At 39.9% G+C, this 20,485-nt stretch overlaps 1 protein-coding gene across 3 annotated transcripts in view; it reads right to left on the bottom strand.

Moving 5' to 3' along the window:
- Positions 1 to 20,485, bottom strand: part of kdrl (kinase insert domain receptor like) — a 48,817-nt gene that overhangs the window by 3,634 nt on the left and 24,698 nt on the right. For 2 of the 3 annotated variants that reach the window (XM_078260400.1, XM_078260401.1), the window contains exons 16-29: positions 20,370 to 20,476; positions 19,853 to 19,982; positions 18,985 to 19,089; positions 16,662 to 16,775; positions 16,386 to 16,474; positions 16,040 to 16,193; positions 15,173 to 15,270; positions 13,146 to 13,268; positions 12,684 to 12,795; positions 9,699 to 9,798; positions 7,124 to 7,229; positions 4,869 to 4,993; positions 3,676 to 3,754; positions 2,124 to 2,227 (exon numbers count right to left, since the gene is read on the bottom strand). In XM_078260400.1, the coding sequence (XP_078116526.1) occupies positions 2,124 to 2,227; positions 3,676 to 3,754; positions 4,869 to 4,993; positions 7,124 to 7,229; positions 9,699 to 9,798; positions 12,684 to 12,795; positions 13,146 to 13,268; positions 15,173 to 15,270; positions 16,040 to 16,193; positions 16,386 to 16,474; positions 16,662 to 16,775; positions 18,985 to 19,089; positions 19,853 to 19,982; positions 20,370 to 20,476 (1,546 nt within the window). Of the gene's footprint in view, positions 1 to 2,123; positions 2,228 to 3,675; positions 3,755 to 4,868; positions 4,994 to 7,123; positions 7,230 to 9,698; positions 9,799 to 12,683; positions 12,796 to 13,145; positions 13,269 to 15,172; positions 15,271 to 16,039; positions 16,194 to 16,385; positions 16,475 to 16,661; positions 16,776 to 18,984; positions 19,090 to 19,852; positions 19,983 to 20,369; positions 20,477 to 20,485 lie in introns of those variants that run through there. The other variant, XR_013502593.1, reaches the window with a different exon arrangement.

The raw sequence follows: 20,485 nt of genomic DNA, 5'->3' as shown, positions 1-20,485 counted from the left end.
ACTGACAAACAAGCACGACAGACACAACAAATCAGGGACATCCTGACCAAGAAATGACAGTCTTGTGTCCTCAGTATGTAACTCACTAAATATTCAGTGCATTGATTTGTATATATTATTATAGCATCTTTCAAATTATTTTAATGCCATAACTCTAAAATCTAGATAATCAGGGCCGAAATTGGTGCAGTAAATTTGGAATGGGTGAACAACAAGCTGCTGAACAATAAAGGTCTGTTTTGATATTCTTTAATTTAAGAAATGGCCCTTGTGAAGCTGTACTATCCGGGAAACCTTTCCTTACTCATATATGATATAATCAATCATCCTGAGTCCTTCTGCTTCATTTGAGGCTCAGAATATGAGTAATTGCCTCTTATTGTCTTTGGAGGTTGCCAAGGGTTTCCAGAGCTCCTTTCTCGAGGCCAAGGGGTCAGCGCCCAGTGGGGGTAAAGTGACGCCGCCTTACTGGAATGTTGTCCTGATGAATTACTACCTGATAAACTAGCCATCCAAAATATTTAACAATAGTAGTGTTGCCATGCCCATGCCAAGCACAAGGTGGGGTACAATGGGCAATTGAGCAACAGGAAACAAAATGAGTGAGGATATAAATCCCTTTTTCGCTGAGCTGAAATTCTTCTATGATATAAAAATGAATGTAGACTGTTTTACCTTATTGGATTTTAATGTTTACTTACAGTTTTGTCTAAGGAAGACAGCTTTCTTGGCAATATTTGTCAATCAACAAAAAGTTGTGTTGTGTGCTCTTGTTTATAAAGAAGTCAGGCTCGGGGAGTGGTGAAGGCCAAGGGAGCAACAGGTGGACTTCAGCTTAACAAAAGGAGCACAGCGCAATAGCTAACAGGGGTGGCTTGTGTAAACCATCCTAAGTTCAAAGGTGGCAGTGATTGAGCGGTTGCTCAGCAAGGAAGTCCTCCCCTCATGTGGATCATTCTCTGCATGCCTGAGTTTCTGCCACACCGAGGCCCTGATGACACAAGCAGGCCTGCAATGCGTCTCAGTAGCCTCAACCTTTTGAGTTCTAAAAGACACTGTGAGTTTTTAGAGAAGTTTGGTCAGCTGTAAATTAATTACAGTGCTTCAGAGCGTGTCGTTATCTCTGCTAAGTGTGTCTCATTAGTTACTTCCCCAGCAGTTGTTTACATGTTCCCTCTTAATAATTTAGAAGAGCTTCAATATCGTTCACACTCTTTCCTCTTCAACTTAACAGAGATTCGGTATATGAATGATATGAAGATTTGCTATAGGACAACTTACTTAACTGCTGTTCTTCCTTTAATCTTTTAAGTGGAAGTCACAAGTACTTTGAAGGAGTATTAATAGTTGCTACTGTGCAGGGAACAGCAGAATACCACAAGGTTTAAAGTGTAATTACTGAGTTCAGAGGTTTGACCCCGTGCCACTGAGCTGCTGTAAACTTAATATGTACGCCTTAAGACACCTACAGAGACCCTCATAAGAAAAAGATTTACAGAAATTTGACTCAGATTTGACTTTATCCTCAAATAATCCACGAAGTGGGAACACATTGTCTCAGTGTTTTCCCCCCTTTATAACGGTTTTATATACTTGACCTGGCAGGATCCATATCTTAAAGTCATCAAATGAACCGCAGCATTTTGGAGTACAGTCTTTAGTAAGCCAATGTCAGTCCTTTGAGATTATGTAAATTTGTTACTTAGCAGCCATGACTCATAAATTCAATCAGACTGGGAGGTATCTCCTTCAGGACTCTTTTAGTGAAAACAAAGGGTTTTAGTGCATGCTCTTAAAACAGCCAAACCTCAAGTGACGCATCCACTCTGCTTTTGTGCTCAGTCCTTCAGTTTGTCACCTTCAAGCTTTTTCCCTCCCACTTCTCCTTTGTGCCGCTGTTCCTCCCGCACGGCTTCTCCATACAAAAGAGAAAACTAGCTGCCGACTTTTTTTTAAGGCAAAAGAAACTTGTGTTTGTGAGAGTGAGTGTATGACGTGTTATAGCGGCTACATTCCAGCACAACGGGGAGGTTTCCAAGTAGGTGTTTTGCAGTCTCTTCTTGTGTGTGCTGATTTGTCAAATGCCATGTTGGATGGGGTGCTGTGTGGTGTGATGTACGTACGCCAGGGCCATGATGCTCAGGGGTCGGCTTGCCAATGATTCAAGGCGCTTCAGAGTCTCCATGTTGTCAGACGACAGGCCCATCCCGCTGTCTGACTGACCGCCCTGATGGTGATGCAGAGACAGACAGACAGAGAGAATAATTAAAACCCCAAATCTTCTCTTCTTTGTTATGTGAGGTGAACAAATAACAAATATCTAAATGTTAGTAAGTAAACTTTATTTCTATAGAACCCTTCAAAAACAGAGTTACAAAGTTACAAAGTTCTTTACAGGTGCAGATAAAATACAATAGCATGAAATACAAAAAGAATCTCAGGTAATGACCAAACATAGTAATACAATCAATATCATATAGCCATTGGAGCGAAATTATCACCTTTATTTGATACTTGAACATTTAGCTATCAGGGCGCCCCTTAAAGCTGGAATGTGGCAGAGACTCAGCAGATCTGATAATGAGGGAGAATGTGTTGCACAGTGTTGGAGCTAAATGAGTAAAAGCTTCCTTACAGTTCTTGGTGCAAAATAAGGAGTTAAAGGATCCAAAATATATAGTGAAGCCAAACTGCTGAGGGCTTTAAAAGTAATCAACAACATCTTAAATTGAAATCTAAAACAAGTATGGAGTCTATTCAATTCAGTCAGGACTGTAGTCTGGCGTTTGTCAGAAGACTTGCTGCAACTTGTACCAATTGCTGCCTCAATGACTTTGGCAACATTTCTGATTTGTAGATAGCAAGACTAAACAAGACTTTAAATCAGATCTGTTTGAAAGTTCACTGTCAATGATCCAAGATCAGTGGTTGATTCTGTTATACAGTATAATGATCAGGACCTATTACCATAACTTCAGTTTTATCAGTATTCAGTTGTAAATAGTTAAAGGCCAACCAGTCTTTGATGGCAGCAGGGCAGCAGTGCAGGGAATCCACATTGCTAAGATTTTCTTGACTAAACGACGTGACAAGTCATTGGCATAAAAATCATAGGTCACAGTGTTGAATAAACAAATATGGCCAAATGGTAGCAGATACAAACTGAATAAAATTGGACCAAGTATAGAGCCTTGTGGGACTCCATATGACATGACAACCAGGGAAGGAATAACGTTATCACACTCTGTAGGTACCAATTGAAGCTATTCTAAAATTCACAAAAATAATGGTATATCTTCTCATACAGTTCAAACAAGCCACTATAAATAACGACATTTATGTTTCAGGGTGAAGTTTCTAGTTAACTGTCATCTAACTAACTGCGTGGTTTAGGATAAGTTAGAGCGCAGATTGTGCATCTGTTTCTGGTTTAGCCCTTGTGTTGTCTTCCCGTCAACCGTGAATAAAAACAAGGTTTTTTTTCGATGTTTTTGACGCCTTTTTTTCATAGTTTGTTTTTGCTTTTTCCAACGTTTTAAATTGTTAAATTTTTTTTCTACACATTTTCAGCGCTTATTTCTACGTCCCATATTTTCTGATATAAAACAAAAATTGAAAACGGGTCAATGTGACCCAAAGTCAACACAAGGGTTAAGTCCAGAATGAATAACTCACCTCGTGGTTCTTATTATTCCCGTCCTCCATGGTAACCTCGTCGAAGGTTTTCACACTAGCAGGACGGATCTTGATGTTCCTGGCGAGAAAATATTTCCAGGGTAAGTCTCCAAAAAGTACTCTTTGTGTTTAAAGAATCCTTTGACTGGAGCGCAGAGGCAAAGTTCAGCAACAAAACCACAGGAACTTAATCACTTAAATCAACAACATGTAGCATCTATGACGTACAAAACACACCTTGTTTACTTTGCATTTCAACACGCTAAAACGACTGCTTAATTTAGCTTAAAGGCTAACTGTCATTACTGCTTTTCAACACCTCAATAAACACACTTGGAGGAGCTGTGAAAACCCAAGAGCTCAACACATATTATTTTAAGTGGACATAAATCTTGAAGCTGGCTCTATGGTTTTTGGGGAAATTTCTCACAAAGCCACAATACTAAAAGCTCTCTGGCTATCAAGCTGCTGTGTGTACATTACTTATCATGTGCCAATCAGGTATCATTGTCCTCAGGTCAGACATAAATGTTATCTTGGCTGAGTTTAGTTTGAGTGTGACAGGAACAACAATTGTTTGGATTATTATTCAGTGCCAAATGGGGAAATGATTTAGGAATTTCCTTTGCAAAACAGACTCAGCACTGTTTGCTTTTAACAGTCTGAGGATAGGTTTACATGTCTTTAAGATAAGGTGATTTATTTCCTTTGAATGTCTTAAGACATTACACTGGGGACCATGAATGTCTGTAGCAAATGTCATGCCAATCCCTCCAATAGTTGTTGAAATATTTCAGTCAGGAACAAAGCGGACTGAAAGTCCGACACATCAACATATCCATCCCTTGAGCCACGTTGCTCGTGTGGCTATATAACAACTATCACTATAAAGAATAGATATAAATAGCAGCATCTGTCCAAGTACATTAGCGTTTCAGGTGTCTATTTCTTTTTTATTATTTTTTTGGGTATTTTTAGGTCTTTATTGACAGGACAGCTGAAGCAATGAAAGGGGAGAGAGAGGGGGAATGACATGCAGCAAAGGGTTGCAGGTCGGAGTCGAACCCGGGCCCGCTGTGTCGAGGAGTAAACCTCTAATTATGGGCGCCCGCTCTACCAACTGAGCTATCCGGGCGCCCTCAGGTGTCTGTTTTATGTAAACCAGCCAGTGAATACATTTTCCATGTTCTCACCAGGTGCTCCCTGAGTCGCGGTGGGAGACGGGTCGTGTGGGCATCTCCTCTGACAGCACTGTGGCTGACGGGTCTCCCACCTTCGCCAGCAGGGCTGTGTTGATTGGTATGTAGTGCTTCCCCTCCTAAGTCAACCAAACAGAGACAGAATATCTAAAAGGGCAGCCTTATGCTTTCATGATGCAAATAATAAAAAGAACGTGTGAGTTGATGTTGTGTGCACGCTATACAAACACATACATCTACAGGTCGTGGCGAGCAGCCAAAGACACTGAAGTCATGCCTAATAAATCCAATACAAAGTTCATGAAATTGGTGAACGCAGCAGAGTCCATGACCAGCCTTCCTGCACTGTAACAATACCTTTATTAAACAATTAATATTAGTCAAACCCCTCCACTGTTCTTTCTGTCCAGTCTGAATGTAGTCCAGTCTGAATGAAGTCTCATGAAGAAAAAAGCTTCACAGACTCATTTGTAATGCAACATGCTGTAGTATGTGTGTATGCATGTGAAGTCATGTGTAGCCTTGTCTTTATCTCTTATTACTCCACTCAATCTACAGTCCTGTGTAGTCTTTGCATACATACTGAAATCTAATTCCTTTTCTTTGTATGCCTCTCTATCTGTCTGCAGTAATGTACAATCTGGACTAGAAGCCCTTTCTGTTTAGTGGCTAGAAGTGGAAACTAAGGGCATCTTGTGGATCCTGATGACTGAGAATAATCCCTGTCTTGTTCGGGCTCTGGCCAGTGTCCTGTCACCAGTGATCGTGATCGTTATTGCTAACTGCTCCACTTTCTTCAATTTCCATCCATCTTTTATAAAAATCATTTTTTCACGACTTTTGTTTAAAATGTCAGTGGCTCATTGAGTTACATATAATATACTATAGTTACCATAATCATAAATTATTTTGTGCTTTATATAGGTGATGGTGAGAGGTTCAAATACATTGATCATATTAATTTGAATAGAGAACAGGACTAGAGGTCTTCAACAGTTCAACTGATAACAAACAGATCAATGGAAAACCTAGCCAAACCTAATTAGTTTTCTTTAAAAAAGAACAGGTGGGGCACCTGGGAAGCTCACCTGGTAGAGCGCGTGCCCATAAACATAGGCTCAGTCCTCGACGCAGCGGCTGCGGGTTCATTTCCGACCTGCAGCTCTTTGCTGCATGTAATTCCCCCTCTAATCAATAAAATGAATGTAGGCTAAATTCAATTTAACCGCTTCAGTTTTAGGGTCCTGGTATTGTACATGCTGGCTCACTGTTGCGGCTTATTGGGACACTTGAATAGAACAGAACCTATGAAAGTCAAAATGTCTGCTCTGAAAAAGGCCTATTGGTAGATGTGTCATTACCTTTCAGTGAATTATGTTTGCATAATAATAAAATACAGATTTGTTTCTCTAGTGCATATTTGTTGTCCTAATTAGAACAAACTTTCTGACAGCCTTATACAATTTACAAACTCCCACAGTTTGTGACATTCCACAGCATTCATACCAGATAATGTTATCTTGCGTCACACTAACAATTACATTGTTTTTTCAGGTGTTTTGAAGTGTGGTTCCTCTTACAAGAATGATGTTGCTATTTCAAAGGGAGCCAAGTGTTTGTGTTTAGTGTTACTTCCCCTCTTAGTTACTCTGAACAGCTCCCTGGGTGAGACGCCACTCTGAATCTTCTTTAGGCTGCAGGACTCTGATCAGCAATGCTGCTTCCTGAATATTTGTGTTTGTGACTCAATCGGCAAAACTAGTGACTATAATTGTTAAGTGTTCTGTGAAGCCACAGTATTTATTAGGAATTCCGAAGTATGTGGGGATTTAAACGTGAAATAAAATGTAGTTCCATTATTTGTCATTTACTACGAAAACACTTCCATAAATCTCTTTGGTGTATCACCATCAACCATTTGTGTTCACACTTTATTGACCAATGGTCACATACAATCGTTAGCCCAACGTGTGAAATTTGACTTCAGCATTTAACCTATCCTGAAAAGTGCCCGTGGAGCAACTTGGGGTTCAGTGTCTCGCTCAAGGACACTTCGACATGTGGATAGGAGGAGCCTGGGATGGAACCGCCAACCTTGATCTGACCGCTCTACCTCCTGAGCCACAGCCCCCCATCTGAGCTCAACAGCTGCTTATCATACACTGTTACTACTGCTACTGTTGAAACAGGCCTAAGACACATCATATGTAGTTTTCAAACAGTACACACTCTTTTTTTGTCTATCATACCTGTTGCACGCTGGCCTGAAGTAGATCTCCCAGCTGTTCCACCAGCTCAGTGAAGGTTGGTCGCTCCTGTGGCTCCCCCTGCCAGCAGTCCAACATGGTCTGATATCTAAGAGCAAAGAATACACCACTGAACACACACTGCAAGACAGACACATGCAAGCCTTCAGCGTTCTGGATAGACACTCTAATGCCAAGAACATACAGTATATTTGGGTTGATGTATTGTAAACTGTGATAAAAAAACTATCCTCAGGATTAGTAGTCCAATAAACAAACCTCTTTGCATTGAGTGCCCACATCTGGTCCACCTCTAAATCGACTGTCATCTAGAATATTCGTACATACCCTGTTTTTTATTCTCAGGTGATCCTGAGCCTCTGGGGCAGTATCTGATTCTCTTTTGGACTTGGGTGTGAGAGCAGACAGCCTCGCTCAGGTCTCTGACAAGCTGTCAGCGTCTCTGCCCATGTGGGAAGACTCTGAGCCTTTATGTGAGTTTCCATCACAGTGGCCTGTCTCATTTTGTGGAGGAATTTAGAAACAGAGCACCACGGCTGCTGTTTAAATTACATTCACAGCATGTTACTGATTGGGATTGATGGGGATGATGGATCCCTCTCCTGTTTTTATTGCAGCAACCACCACTTTCCCTATGGATATCTTAAGTTTTATGTAAATATAACTATTATGATTCCCTTTTGGCATCATATTTAGTCAATCTCAAGTTTGAGAACTTGGAAAAGCATATGGTCTGTTGCTGCTTTATCGACCCCACTCCTCCTCTCCATTTGAGTTTGTGTGCAGGGCATCTAAACCTCTCTGCTCCTCTCAGTGTTGTCAGGCCTGGCTGTAAGAAGCCGAGCGGCTGTGATTCCCACGTTAATAAACATAGAGTATACTCGTCCAGGTGGAAGACTTCCTAATGTTGACAGGATGTGGAGAGCTTGATCCCAGCCTTTATGCATATCATTAAAGGGGAGAAGTATACACATTGTATGATTGCACAATTTAAACCACATTTCCTGTCTGGTCCGCAATGAGAATAAATAGCCTATCCCCACATGTTTGGGGGCCTTGAGGGAGTGTGGTGTTTCTGAGGTGGAGGGTAGAAATTCTGTACAAGTGAGCTACTTTGTCCGGTTGGGCAAGTGTGGTAGGATGGGAAGTGAGCATCCTATTTATTGTCCTCCCACTCTCTGAGCAGCATCCGCTAAATTCCTCTGCAATGCATCAAGTCAGGAAATCTCATTAACAGACGGAAGATAACATTCCTGATGAATCAGAGCTACAGTGGTACAAATGATTTTCTCAACTCAGACTGCAAACTCAAGTGCTTTTTTTTTTTTTTTTTTAAATTAATTATATATTACGAGTTTGGGGTGAGGGTCCAGGTGTTAAAAACCTGGGCTTGCAGACACATGTGATCAACTGCAGACCCATTGAGGGGATGAGAGGAATTCACCCCACTGACTCTGAGTGCATTACTGTGCATCCCATTTACACTGATATCAGCAGGTTTTATCTCAGCTTTAAATTAGCAGCCGGCCTCACAGGCCATACGCATTTAAAATATATAATTCTTGGCACCAGTCGGTCTGCATGTAAAGATCTTATGTTCTGACTGAACACTACGGTCTGGATTAGATTTTGCCTATCATTTCCAATCACTGTCTCCTTTGCAAAGATGATAAATTCATTTAGTTAGCTTTACTTGGCACAATATGCTTTAAAACTCTGGACCTTTTGATATCACAACATTATTATGCAGAAGAGCAACATTAAGCTTTCAAAACAAATAACATGTGTGGACTATATGAGTCATTTTAAATTAAAACCAGACACAAAGTATGCACACATGGAGTTGGAGTTAGTTGCAGAGCTCAGACTGTGATCGCTGCGTCTGTATCGGCTGTAGATTAAACAGAAGAGTCAAAGTATTCTTATTACAAAAAGAAGTTTGTCTAGCTGCATCACTGACACAAGACTCTCTATTCTCCCACAGATATTTATGTCCAGCACCATCCACCAGCCCCTGTTTAAAACAATCTCCAGTCTCTGGCTCTCCACGCTTGGGGGAACTTGGATTTAAACGTGGTGCTCAGTTACATCTGCCACACTGTCAGTCAGAAAATGCTTCAGAGCTTCAAGCTTTCCGCTGCAGAGCTAACCAATAGCTAATGTTTCCTCCAGCAACATTCATGGTAGGATTACCCATGATTCTTATCAGGCACCCCTGACCTGCTGGTGCAACCACAAAGAGGGTTAAAGACACAATGCCTCCTTAGCTGTATATCGATATGGAGCCAAGGCTTTTACATGCTGCCTATATTTTTTTGGCCTCTGTGTGGAAACCATACAGCTGGGAATATGGAGCTGACTGGCTGGGATACACATGACTTGTATATATACTTTTGTTTGAATGAAAAATGTTTGCAATCCCATATTTTTCTTAGACAGATTTACATGATAGGACAGACAATCAGCAAATTAAGTTAATGCTCCCAAACACTGCCCAAATCATTGCTCTCTTGAGGTGGATAGCATGCAGGTATGTTTAGTTGATAGAGATTCTCACATTTCAGAGGAAGAGTATTCTGGCGCTCTCATCCTGGTCCCCTCTTTCAGCCTGCAGCAAAATTCTTCATCAATTTGGACTCCAGGGTACGGGGAGGCACCTGGGAAAGGAAAGAGGGTGAGAGGTTGATTGCCAAGTTATTTGTTGTTGTGCATAAAAATGGCCATACACAGTATATGTAGATGTATGTTGCAGTTTACGTTTTTAAGCGAGGTTAAATGATATTGAAATTGTAAAATTCAAATGCAGGAATATTTTTTAAGAAAATTAAGTTAGTTGCTTGTGCTCAGCCACATAATAACTACAGTGAATGCCTCCCTACAATGTTAATACTTGGATAAACTGTTGAGGTATTTTAAAGGCTCTAAAGTAAATCCTTAGGGTGCCATTATTCATAAAGGCGGTTATGGTTACATTTCAAACTACAAACACTTATTGCATGGAAGTGTCTGCAGAAAGGAGAGGAATAAAGAAGATTGTGAAAAGTGCACTTAATACATACAATTAAGAATTTTGTAATGGAATTACACTCAATTGCCCTTATACATATACACCAGGTGTTTCCTTATTTTGTTTCGTTTTGTATCGATAAGGATATGCTAAATAACAGAAAATGTATGTATGTATAATGCATTACAGTTCAACAGCATCACAAGCTACAGCTTCATAAAGTTCAATCAAAACCTCCCTGAAACAGTTTCACCACAAAGGTAACATTATAACCTTCATAAAGGGAGGGCTTATTGCAGAACTGTATTAGACAGCATTAGTTTTAGCTAGATTTACTAATTTACTAATGAACTGACAAATACGTGTAGTTTATAGTACATTGGAAGACTTAAAGTATCTGGGGAAATGACTGAATGTAACATTAACACCAAGTCTTGTGCCACGAGTAGAAAAGACATTTAGATGATATGAATATGATCAACAGACTCCGAGCGAATGATACATTATAATACATTATTATATATTTTTATATATTATATGTAACTATGGTCCACTCATCATGACACAATAAATGTGTAATGTTGTTATATTTGCTGAGTCATGAATGTGTCAAATATATTACTCGCCAACCACAAATAATTTTATTTACTTTTGAACCGCCATGTTGGTAATAAAATTTGAATTTAGAGCCTAGCCTATACTTCATGCTCAACCCCTGTGAAAACATATACTGAACCAACATCTATCCATGTGTGTTGGTTTTGGAAAATACTGCCCATTCTATGTTATCAATACAATTTCCTGAGTCATAAATATTAATTGTTAATTAATTGTTTGCTTAAATCCCCACGCACAATATAAAACACCATCTTTGTGGCAACACAAATTTATGGAGAAACCACAGATTCAGCTTGGCAAAGTGTAAAGAAATGAAGCTTACTGCATTAGTAAAAGACAATCTGTGATATGTGTAGAGAAAACATTAAATTAAATCCTAACTGTTACAGTTCACATGGTTCATATTTCTAGTTGCAGCTGATGTGAGGGTTGGTATGTAAACATGCTGTTCAACAACAACAACTGGAACAATTCATTTTAATGTCTAATCTTACATCATCATGGGAGGGGGGATGGGTCTGGTTAACTGTTTGGCATTAACACTATACAAGTAAGCTTTGGATATTTAAACCCACAAAACGGAACTGACACACTTTTGCTTCACAGAGCGATCTGAAAAACACGCTTGGGTTACCCTGGAACTTTTAACCTCACAACGTGATCAGGTTGCAAAGCTCACTTCTTTGCCATTTTTCTTGGTCATTTTGTATCCTTGTTTCCCGATTTATTTTTCTGAGGCCCCGCTAACACTACCCAGATGTGTAAGTGTTTCTTTAACGGAAAAATGTGGTGAGAATGTGTCAAGAGAGAAGAAGAGGGAGAAAGAGACCAAGAAAAAGAAGGAAAGACAAAAGGGAAAGTGTCCTCAGTGCGCTTTACATTTAAAAGAATATGCAATTTCACACACTTTTCTTTCCACTGCAGTGGGTGACGCCGCCGTATGGCGGTGATTCAAAAGCAGCACACAGTCAAAACGTACAGAAGAGCAATACATCCAACTTTGGTTACACTTACTCTTATGTTTTCACTACTTCCCATGGTGACATTTAAACATACAATATTTCATGTTGAGTCTTGCTTTAGAAACGTGTGGTGAGCTCTGTGCCACGGTGCACAGGCAATCATGGACCGGCACACAATGCTGTCTTAAAGGCTGCAGTGGTTTCACAGCAGGGACACACTTTTACACTGATCTGGCTGCTTGGTAACACTGAGTTTGTGTTGCCTGCTGGGATGAAACGGATAACGGAGGTTTTCTCTCGTTTTAATGTGCCATGCCTGTAATAAAAATCACAGTCTCACTTCACTAATGTTTGAGTGGCATGAAAATAGTTTGTGAGCTAAGGCCCTTTGTCCTAAAGGCCCAATTACACAGAAGAAGAAGACAGTTATAACCCAGTGCATCTGGTAAGGCTGTTTAGCCTGAGGCACCGAGCGAGTCCACCAAACAAGTAGAGCTCTCTTCTCACTGAACATCTCTGATAACAGAACCTTGTGTTTAACTGAGAAGCCAGGCTTTATGCATATGTGGGGATGATAAACACAAACTACCAGTAAATGTGAATTGAATGTCAATATTTAAATTTCACTAGGAAATAATGGTATCCTCTAACTACAGACTGGGGCATTTGTATGTATTTGTATGCAAGGTATTACAAATATTGTAATGAAACAGGTTTTTACTTTGAAGAAAATAAATCACCTCTGTAAACAATGGAACTTGATACTTCAACATTGAAGTCTGTGTATAACTTGTATTGAGTTTATTATAGATATTTGGTTGCTTTGACACTTGTTTTATGTGTGCATAAGTTTAGATGTGTGATTTTTCCATAAGCAGGGTTCCTTTGCTCCTCTGTATGTTAAACAGAATGTGAACTATAAAACTAGTGGTTAATGCTGAGCCACGACACTTACCCAGAGAGAAGATCTCCCACATGAGAACACCAAAGGACCAAACGTCACTCTGAGTCGTGTAGATCTTGTCAAAAATGGCCTCAGGTGCCATCCACTTCAGCGGCAGTCTGGCCTGTGCAGACATTGAGATACAAAACAATTTACTCCCTTATCTCAGCGGTGTGGACATCTCCCTAATTACACATCTGTTTTTGTCACATCTGTGGAGCAGGTGCTATTTAGACTCCTAAATATTTAGGTTCCCTTTATCTAGTATAAAAAAAAAACACACTGATCTCAATTATTTTCTTGAGATTTCCAAGAACAGCTGTATTTATGCAGTGCTCCTTTTTTCTGCCAAGTCAGTAATAGCTCACTGTTTGCATGTAATCTATTAGTTAAAATGCGTTGAGCATTTTTTTCTGTAAGACAGTAAATACCAGACAGCTGGAAAAATACTCGACTAGACTTTAATGAACTTACATCTCCTTTGCGCACATAATCCGGGTCTTTGTAGATGTCTCTGGCAAGTCCAAAATCACAAATCTTCACAACATTATTCTCAGAAAGCAGAATGTTTCGTGCAGCCAAATCACGATGTATGCACTAATGAGGAAAAGGAAGAAACACAATCTTATTCACTGCGTTAGTTAAACCTTTCTGCATGTAATTGACTTCACAACGGTACTCTGGCTGCTAAATAAAGCATGTCTGCTTGCAGAGCAACACATGGTCAAGTCATTAGTGATATTACAATAGAAAATGATGTGTTCCATATCCAGGCTGAGAAATGGTCTGTAACAGGTTATTTACAACAATGGATTCATTCTCTAATCAGTCCCATCCGGTCTGCCCAAATTTATGAATGACTTGAAAAATGAATGAGTTCTAGATTGATAGCCTTTAGAAACACTGGAGTTACAGGGTGTCATAAAAGAGGCAAAACGGTGCACACTTACATTTAAGAAAAGTCAAATCTTTTAGGTTGTCTTTTTCTGTATATTTATTAATTTACAATGAACTGCATGCACGATAACTTTAAATGATTTGACTCTCTCTGAACCAGTTTGCTTCTACTTGGACATTCTGGTTTAAACACACCAGTTACACACGGTTCAGTACGGCGATCCTTCACTATACGGAGTAAAATGTGTCCAAATTAAATACAATCAAAATAACATGATCTTTAAAGGTCCAATATGAAATATATTTACTGTAATAAATCCCAAAATGACCCCAATATGTCATCAGATATTAAGGAAACATGTTAAGTTGAAATACTATCTTTTCTGACATCATTGCTAATGCCAGTATTTTCTCCTTTTGAAATTTCCGCTCCGTGACGGAATATCTGTTTGTGTTTTGGCCTGTGTGTTGTTATTAACTGCCCAGTTTGACAGCCAGGCCAGGTTGCCAGATATACCTGTAAAAACATAAACCCAGCGCGCTACAGCTGTAACGTTAGTACAGCCATGAAAGCAGCACTCAAACGAACGGGATCAACGGAGATAAATTCTACATGACATAAAATAAACAGCATGTTTCTAACAGTTGCGTGACCAGATACGTAACAAACCCCGGGTAAATATTGGAGATGTATTTGAAAGATGGAGACAGCTTAGAGCCCAAAAGGACGCTGAGTTGGCTAATTTACTCCTGAACAGGTAAGCATTAGCTTCGGGCTAATTTATCACAGCTACAAGGGACGGGCATTTTATGTAATTTAAACATTTGTGTACTCACATTGAATTATATAGCTAGAGTACCCAAGTTGGTTACTCACAAAAACAATTGAGACACAGCCAGTAAAGTTATCCCGACTGGTCCTGGCTAACGACACCATGCTAACCCTGCTAACTGCTAACGTTATCGGAGGGCCAGGCAAGCAATCCACAGCTGTTTACAACGTGTACAATGGTGAGTTATTTTAAGCCAAGAGAGGGAGGCTATGAATCGGGAAGAGAGGACCGTGAGTTTGCAGTGTGTTTAGCAATTGTTGCCGCAATTGTAAGCCAATAAAGTGTGTTCAGTCCGGTGGAATAGGACAGCAAGGTAGTGTTATTTTTAGTAGTTCCTATCCTGGCGTGTGGAGAGGACGACGAGGTTGTTGGGTTTTTAGCGGTTCTTACTGTAATTCTAAGCCGAAAAAGTGTGCCTGTCAGTTGGGTACAGAGCTCCGCGTGAGCACGGGCTTTTATGACTGTCAATATAGCCAGCATCTAACGTTAGCTACTCCGCTGTCTAACATTGTTGGAGCTGCGGTCTCAGCCTGGCAACCAACGTGAACTTCGAGTCTGGGCAGGAGGGGGTGGGTGAGACGACTCTCTCCAGTATTTTGAATTTGTACTGCAGTAACTATTTTAAACACTAGCTGACAGTATTACATATTGGACCTTTAAATAAAAAATAAAAAAACACAACACATACAACATAGATTTTGAAAAAATGTATATTGAGCTGTTTAAAATGAAATAGATGTCTTAAGAGTGATTTGTGTGAAGGGAGAATACCTTGCGTGAAGCTAAGAACTCCATGCCTTTTGCAACTTGGAAACTGTAGCAAATTAAATCTTCCAACGTCAGGACTCTCTTATATAAATCCTCAGATTCTGTGAAATGAAAGAACACAAAGTTTTCCCAGTGAAACAGATTTTTCAAATTGGATGTATGTGGCGTTTGAAGTTAGGACAATAATCCTACTATTCCTACTCTTCTAGGCTTTTGTTTAAATGCAGTCAGTCTGATCAGCAGCTCTCTGTCAGATAATTCAGAAAAGATGAAACGGTCACAATTCTCATGGGGAAACTGCAAATGTAAAAACAAATCATCTTAACAATCCATCCTGTCACGTCATGTCTCCTCCTACACACTCTGTCTTTAAAACATCCTTTACAGACGAGAGATGAAAACAAATTACAATTCCTCTTTTTTTTCTAATGTCAGGTGAAATGTGTGGTTATGGGCCGAGCGTGCTGGTCGGGGGTCTGAGAGAGGAACTCGCAAGGTGTCCTTCCACTGGCCCACCTGAGTAAACAGCTAATCAAACCAGAATCAACACATCAGGAACAACATGGCCGACGTGCCGTGCCTGAGCCGGAGCCACAGAGCAGAGCAACACTTAGGTCAGGACAGGAAATAAACAGACGCCTCCCCAGACTCAGTGGGGTGACAGTGGCTCCTGCTGCAGTGATTGTACTGCTGAACAGGAGGAGGAAACATCCCATCAGACTTGGGCTAGAAAACAATCTGAAGAGAGCTTTCATTCCTGGGCAGGAAGGGTGGAGCAGAGGTGACAGGAGGGGGCGGAGGGAGACAGCAGGAGGGACAAACAGAAGGGGGGAGGGGGTTGAAGGGAAGTAAGACGTGCTTGGCCTTTACCTTCTTCCTCTTCCTCTGAGTCGCAGTAGCTCTTATCTTCGATGAAGCCAGAGCTGGCCGAGCTTCCGGTGCTGGCCACACTCTCCAGGCGGCGCTTCATCAGCTCGCTCAGCTCGCAGTCCGATCCTGACGACACCCCCTTACCGTCCTGGCTCTGACCAGCACACACACACACACACACACACACACACACACACACACACATATCATGTTAAATGAGATGAGGTCAAATGCCGCTGCTGACATGCATAAGGTTTTCACTGCTCATACCGCTGACAAGCTTATAGCCAGAATGATGAGAAAGCAAGAATGCCAGAAAGTTTCAATCATGCAGCTTGAGACTCACCTTGTAGACGCGAAAGTCGTCTCTCTTGCCTCTCAAATAGTTGGACAAGTTGCCATATTTGCAGAACTCCACTATCATCATCAATGGGCCTGTTAAGATGGTATATCTCTTATGATTATTTCTACTCTCGTGTTATAGTTCGGAGATGACAATTTTAACTTCAAGTTTAAAATTGAACTGACAATTTCACACGCAATCTAGCATCAATTTAACATGTTTTTTTCATATACATTATATTTTCTACACCCAAGAAACTTTCTCAGTAATAAAGCTCACCTCCAGGCTTCGTGCAGGCTCCCAGCAGGTTGACCACGTTCAGGTGATGGCCAATGTGGATCAGGATCTTTAACTCTGACATCAGAGCTTTCCGCTCATTTGATGTAGCGCCTCCTGTAATAATGTGAACACATATAGAACGTGTTCAGCATTGGTTGTTGTATCATTAAATATACTGTATACGTTTTCCCAAAAAATTAGATTTTTATTGTTTCATACTCCTTTAATTTTGTTTTAAGATCACTCCAACAATGTTACCTTCAACAATATAAATGTATGTAAATGTAAATAATAACTTACTGACTTAATACCCCACCCTGAGTCTCGACCTCCGGGTTCCCAGATGTTCAGCCACAACACAACCCCGTTCATCCCCGGCAATCGAGCCCATTACTCACCCCCCGCTCCTCGACCCTCTTCACCCCACCTTACATGACCCTCACCCTACTTATCCTGTAACCTCTGGTTGTTCCAAAACAAACTACTTTTATATTGAACAATGTGTTTTTTTTAGTGAAGATAAAGTAATAATAATATCCAAAGATAACGGTATGAAGAAGGAAGTCTATGCAGGTCTGCTCTTATGTTCCAAGATGCTTTCATACACACTCAAACACATAACATGGAATCTATATTTTAATAGTTTTATCTAGGTTTCAAGAAATTCTTTTCACCTGTATGAACATTTGACTTTGAAAATGGCATTTGCAGTGAAACAGCCAGTAGTGTAACCATTTATTGTACTAACTTTAAGAGACTCGGCTGCATAATTAACAGCTTGTTGGCATTTTTTGTCTGCCCTCTCCATTACCAGTGGCCTATTCTGAGGGCTTGTTTACTGTAAACTGTGGTAAACAGTGTCTTTTTGCAACTGGAAACACAACATTTGGATGCATGGGGACTAAACTATTTTTGTAGAAATTGGTAAAAACAGAAAAGCTTTTTTTTATTTATAGTTTGTTAAAGTTACCAACTCAAAAATCTCATGCGTTTCATACATTATGACAATAACATATGACATGTTTATACCAAAATGTAAAATTTTTTACCAAAATGTAAAAATATAAACATACATATAAAATATAAACATCCAGTTGATGATATTTTTTCCCTGCTTACCTTGCATTTAAAAAATGAATTCTTTTTTTAAAAGTTTGCAAGTATAGTGAGAATTTTTTTTGGGGGGGGAAACTGAACACTGGTAACTGGGGAATTTGATTTTGAGAGTTCATTAAATATGATGGAAAAATAATAGTATTGCTTTAGGCCCAGCGATGGAGGACATCCTCAAAGATAAATGCCAAAAATTTAAAGAAATAAAATGGGAGGTGCTCACATTACATACCTGACTTTGATAAGTCTGAACAATGGTATAAAGCTTTAACATTGCATTATGAAAATCAAGATTTAAGGGTTGTTTTATGTTGCTTTAAACAACCAGATATTTATGAGCTAGAAGCTAAAGCAGCCAGAGAGTCTATAGCTAAACCACAGTCAATTTGAGGAGATCTGCTGCTTTCTATTAACTTTGATCTATGACTAAGAACAGCCAGAGTCGTTCCTCTCAGAGTCTGTGATTTATGCTGAGACAAGATTAATGATATGCTAGTGACCAGTACATCTAACCAACAGCCCTATTTTTCATGATATATCATCCCTATATCACCAATCACTCAGAGTTCTGCAGTATGCTTCTCTAGTAATGCAAAAATAAAAAGCTAGATTTTTTGAAAATTAGATGTCATTTACATACTCTAATAAAGCTGGGGTGACTAAATTAGCGGATACTTTCCAAATGTTGGAATCTCTGAAATGTGGCAAAAATAAACTCATTTTCTACTTGTTTCTTCAACTTTTGAACTCTTTTCCTCCTGCAGATTTTGGACATTCTGATCTGAGCTGTCAGATCTACATACACTCAATCTTTTCATCAAGAACAGGGTTAAAGGCCTTTACCTCTAACTGCACTTTGCAAGGAACACACATTGCATGCTTTACTTTGAACCAATACGCCATAAAACATTGGCTGCAGGCACATGTGGTTCTGTAGCTCATGAGCCTGATTTGTGCACAATAAATAAATCTTCTGCAGAAATGACAGATAGCTGTTATTCATCTGCTACCCATACAACAGTAGATACTGTTACGTTTATGCTGGCCTGTCTATCATGAGTGGCGGTACCTCTAGGATGAACAAGAGGGGCCACGTGGGCAAACTACATATGTGAAAAAAACCAAGATGTTTTGTCAATACGAATGCTGATTCTTTTCCAATACTGTTGGAGTGACAGTATGAAAATGCAATGAGATTTTGACATCCTACCTTTCAACATTTTGACAGCAACAGTCTTGCAGGTTGAGAGCTTGTCGATCCCAAAGGCAGAAGCCTCTACCACTTTTCCAAACGCTCCGTGGCCAAGAGTTTTGCCTTGCAAAGGAAGAAGGTATTTGGTAAGTGGAACGACATTAGAGTTTCCTGTCCCTCGGGCAGAAAAATCGGACTGGATTCCCTGTCAGTCAGGCTATGGGTCTGTAATTAAAACAACACGCTGGCAGGCAGTTTCTCTGGAGAATTTATGGCCCACGTAAGACTGGATGACAGCACAGGTCACTGATAAGTAATGACCCTACACAACAGCTGCAGAGAGGGGTGACACCTATTTCATGTATCCTAATGTGACTGTGTATATTCTCACCATGAACCACTTTTAAAAATGAACTTTTAACCTTTTGTTAACTTCTTGTCTGAGTGCTGATATTCACCCGCATTGCTCTGGGTAGTATCAGGTGTTTCTGGCAGACAACCAGAAATATCAGACACAGTGATGTAAATGAAAGTAACAGTAAAATCACTAAATCACTGGATTATCTACATAATCCCATTCATCACCACAAATAACAAGGACATTACCTGCTGGGTTGTTTACATTTTCATTCATCCAGCTAACTAGCTAGCTATTTACACACACTGATACTGTGAGATATCACAAGCGTGACTCTGGATGTTCTGAATGTTTAAACATCATTTAATTTGTGGAAAGTTAAGGATTTCAAGTTCTGTCAACCTATTTAAAATATAAAGAAAGAGGAGGTCAAGAAACTAACTGTGTCTAAAGTTGGCGCCTTATTATTGTCTGTAATATATGAAACTCTTTCAATATGAGACATTTCCCCGCACATTGGATTCTCACCTAGTCGCAGGCGGTCTCGGGGAAACTCCCATTTGCTGCTGTCATACTGAAGTAGATCATTCTGCTCCTCGAGGGGACACTCGTCGGGGTCAATGATGATAGACGGACCCATCTTATAGTGTGCCGGTTGCTGAGGACAAATATGAATTTCATGATTATCTTAAAAAGGTTTTTGATAATGACAATCATGGCACAACAACCACGTTTTGAAATTACGTTTCATTTCAAATGATCAGTAGGTGGTAAAATGGAAAAAATGTTGACATGTACAAGACTATTAAAATTCTTGCTCTACACACGTCAATGTTTTCTCACTTCGCCACATTATGTTCTTTTTTGACTGTAGAAATATGAGCTAACACTTTCCTTTGGTCATGATATGTGGGAATCATAATCACTGGCTAAATTTGTATTTCAGAAGAAGCATGAGTCAGTCGCTTATGCAGAGTCATTGGAAAAAAATCAACTGGCTTGACACTTTTGGTTTCTGATTTAAAGAAGTAATGTAACTTCTTACCTTCCTTAGCTTGCGGATGAAGAGGATAAGCATGAGCCAGAGGAATGTGGCTGCAGCTCCCGTACAAACCAAAATGATTACCTCAACGTTTGGCTTCCCTTCATCCCCTGAAAAAG

Source organism: Sander vitreus, chromosome 10 (genome assembly GCF_031162955.1).
Source record: "Sander vitreus isolate 19-12246 chromosome 10, sanVit1, whole genome shotgun sequence".
In the NCBI taxonomy this organism is placed as follows: Eukaryota; Metazoa; Chordata; class Actinopteri; order Perciformes; family Percidae; genus Sander; species Sander vitreus.
Note: the sequence above shows the minus strand (reverse complement) of the source record. Positions and strands in the feature narration are given on the sequence as shown.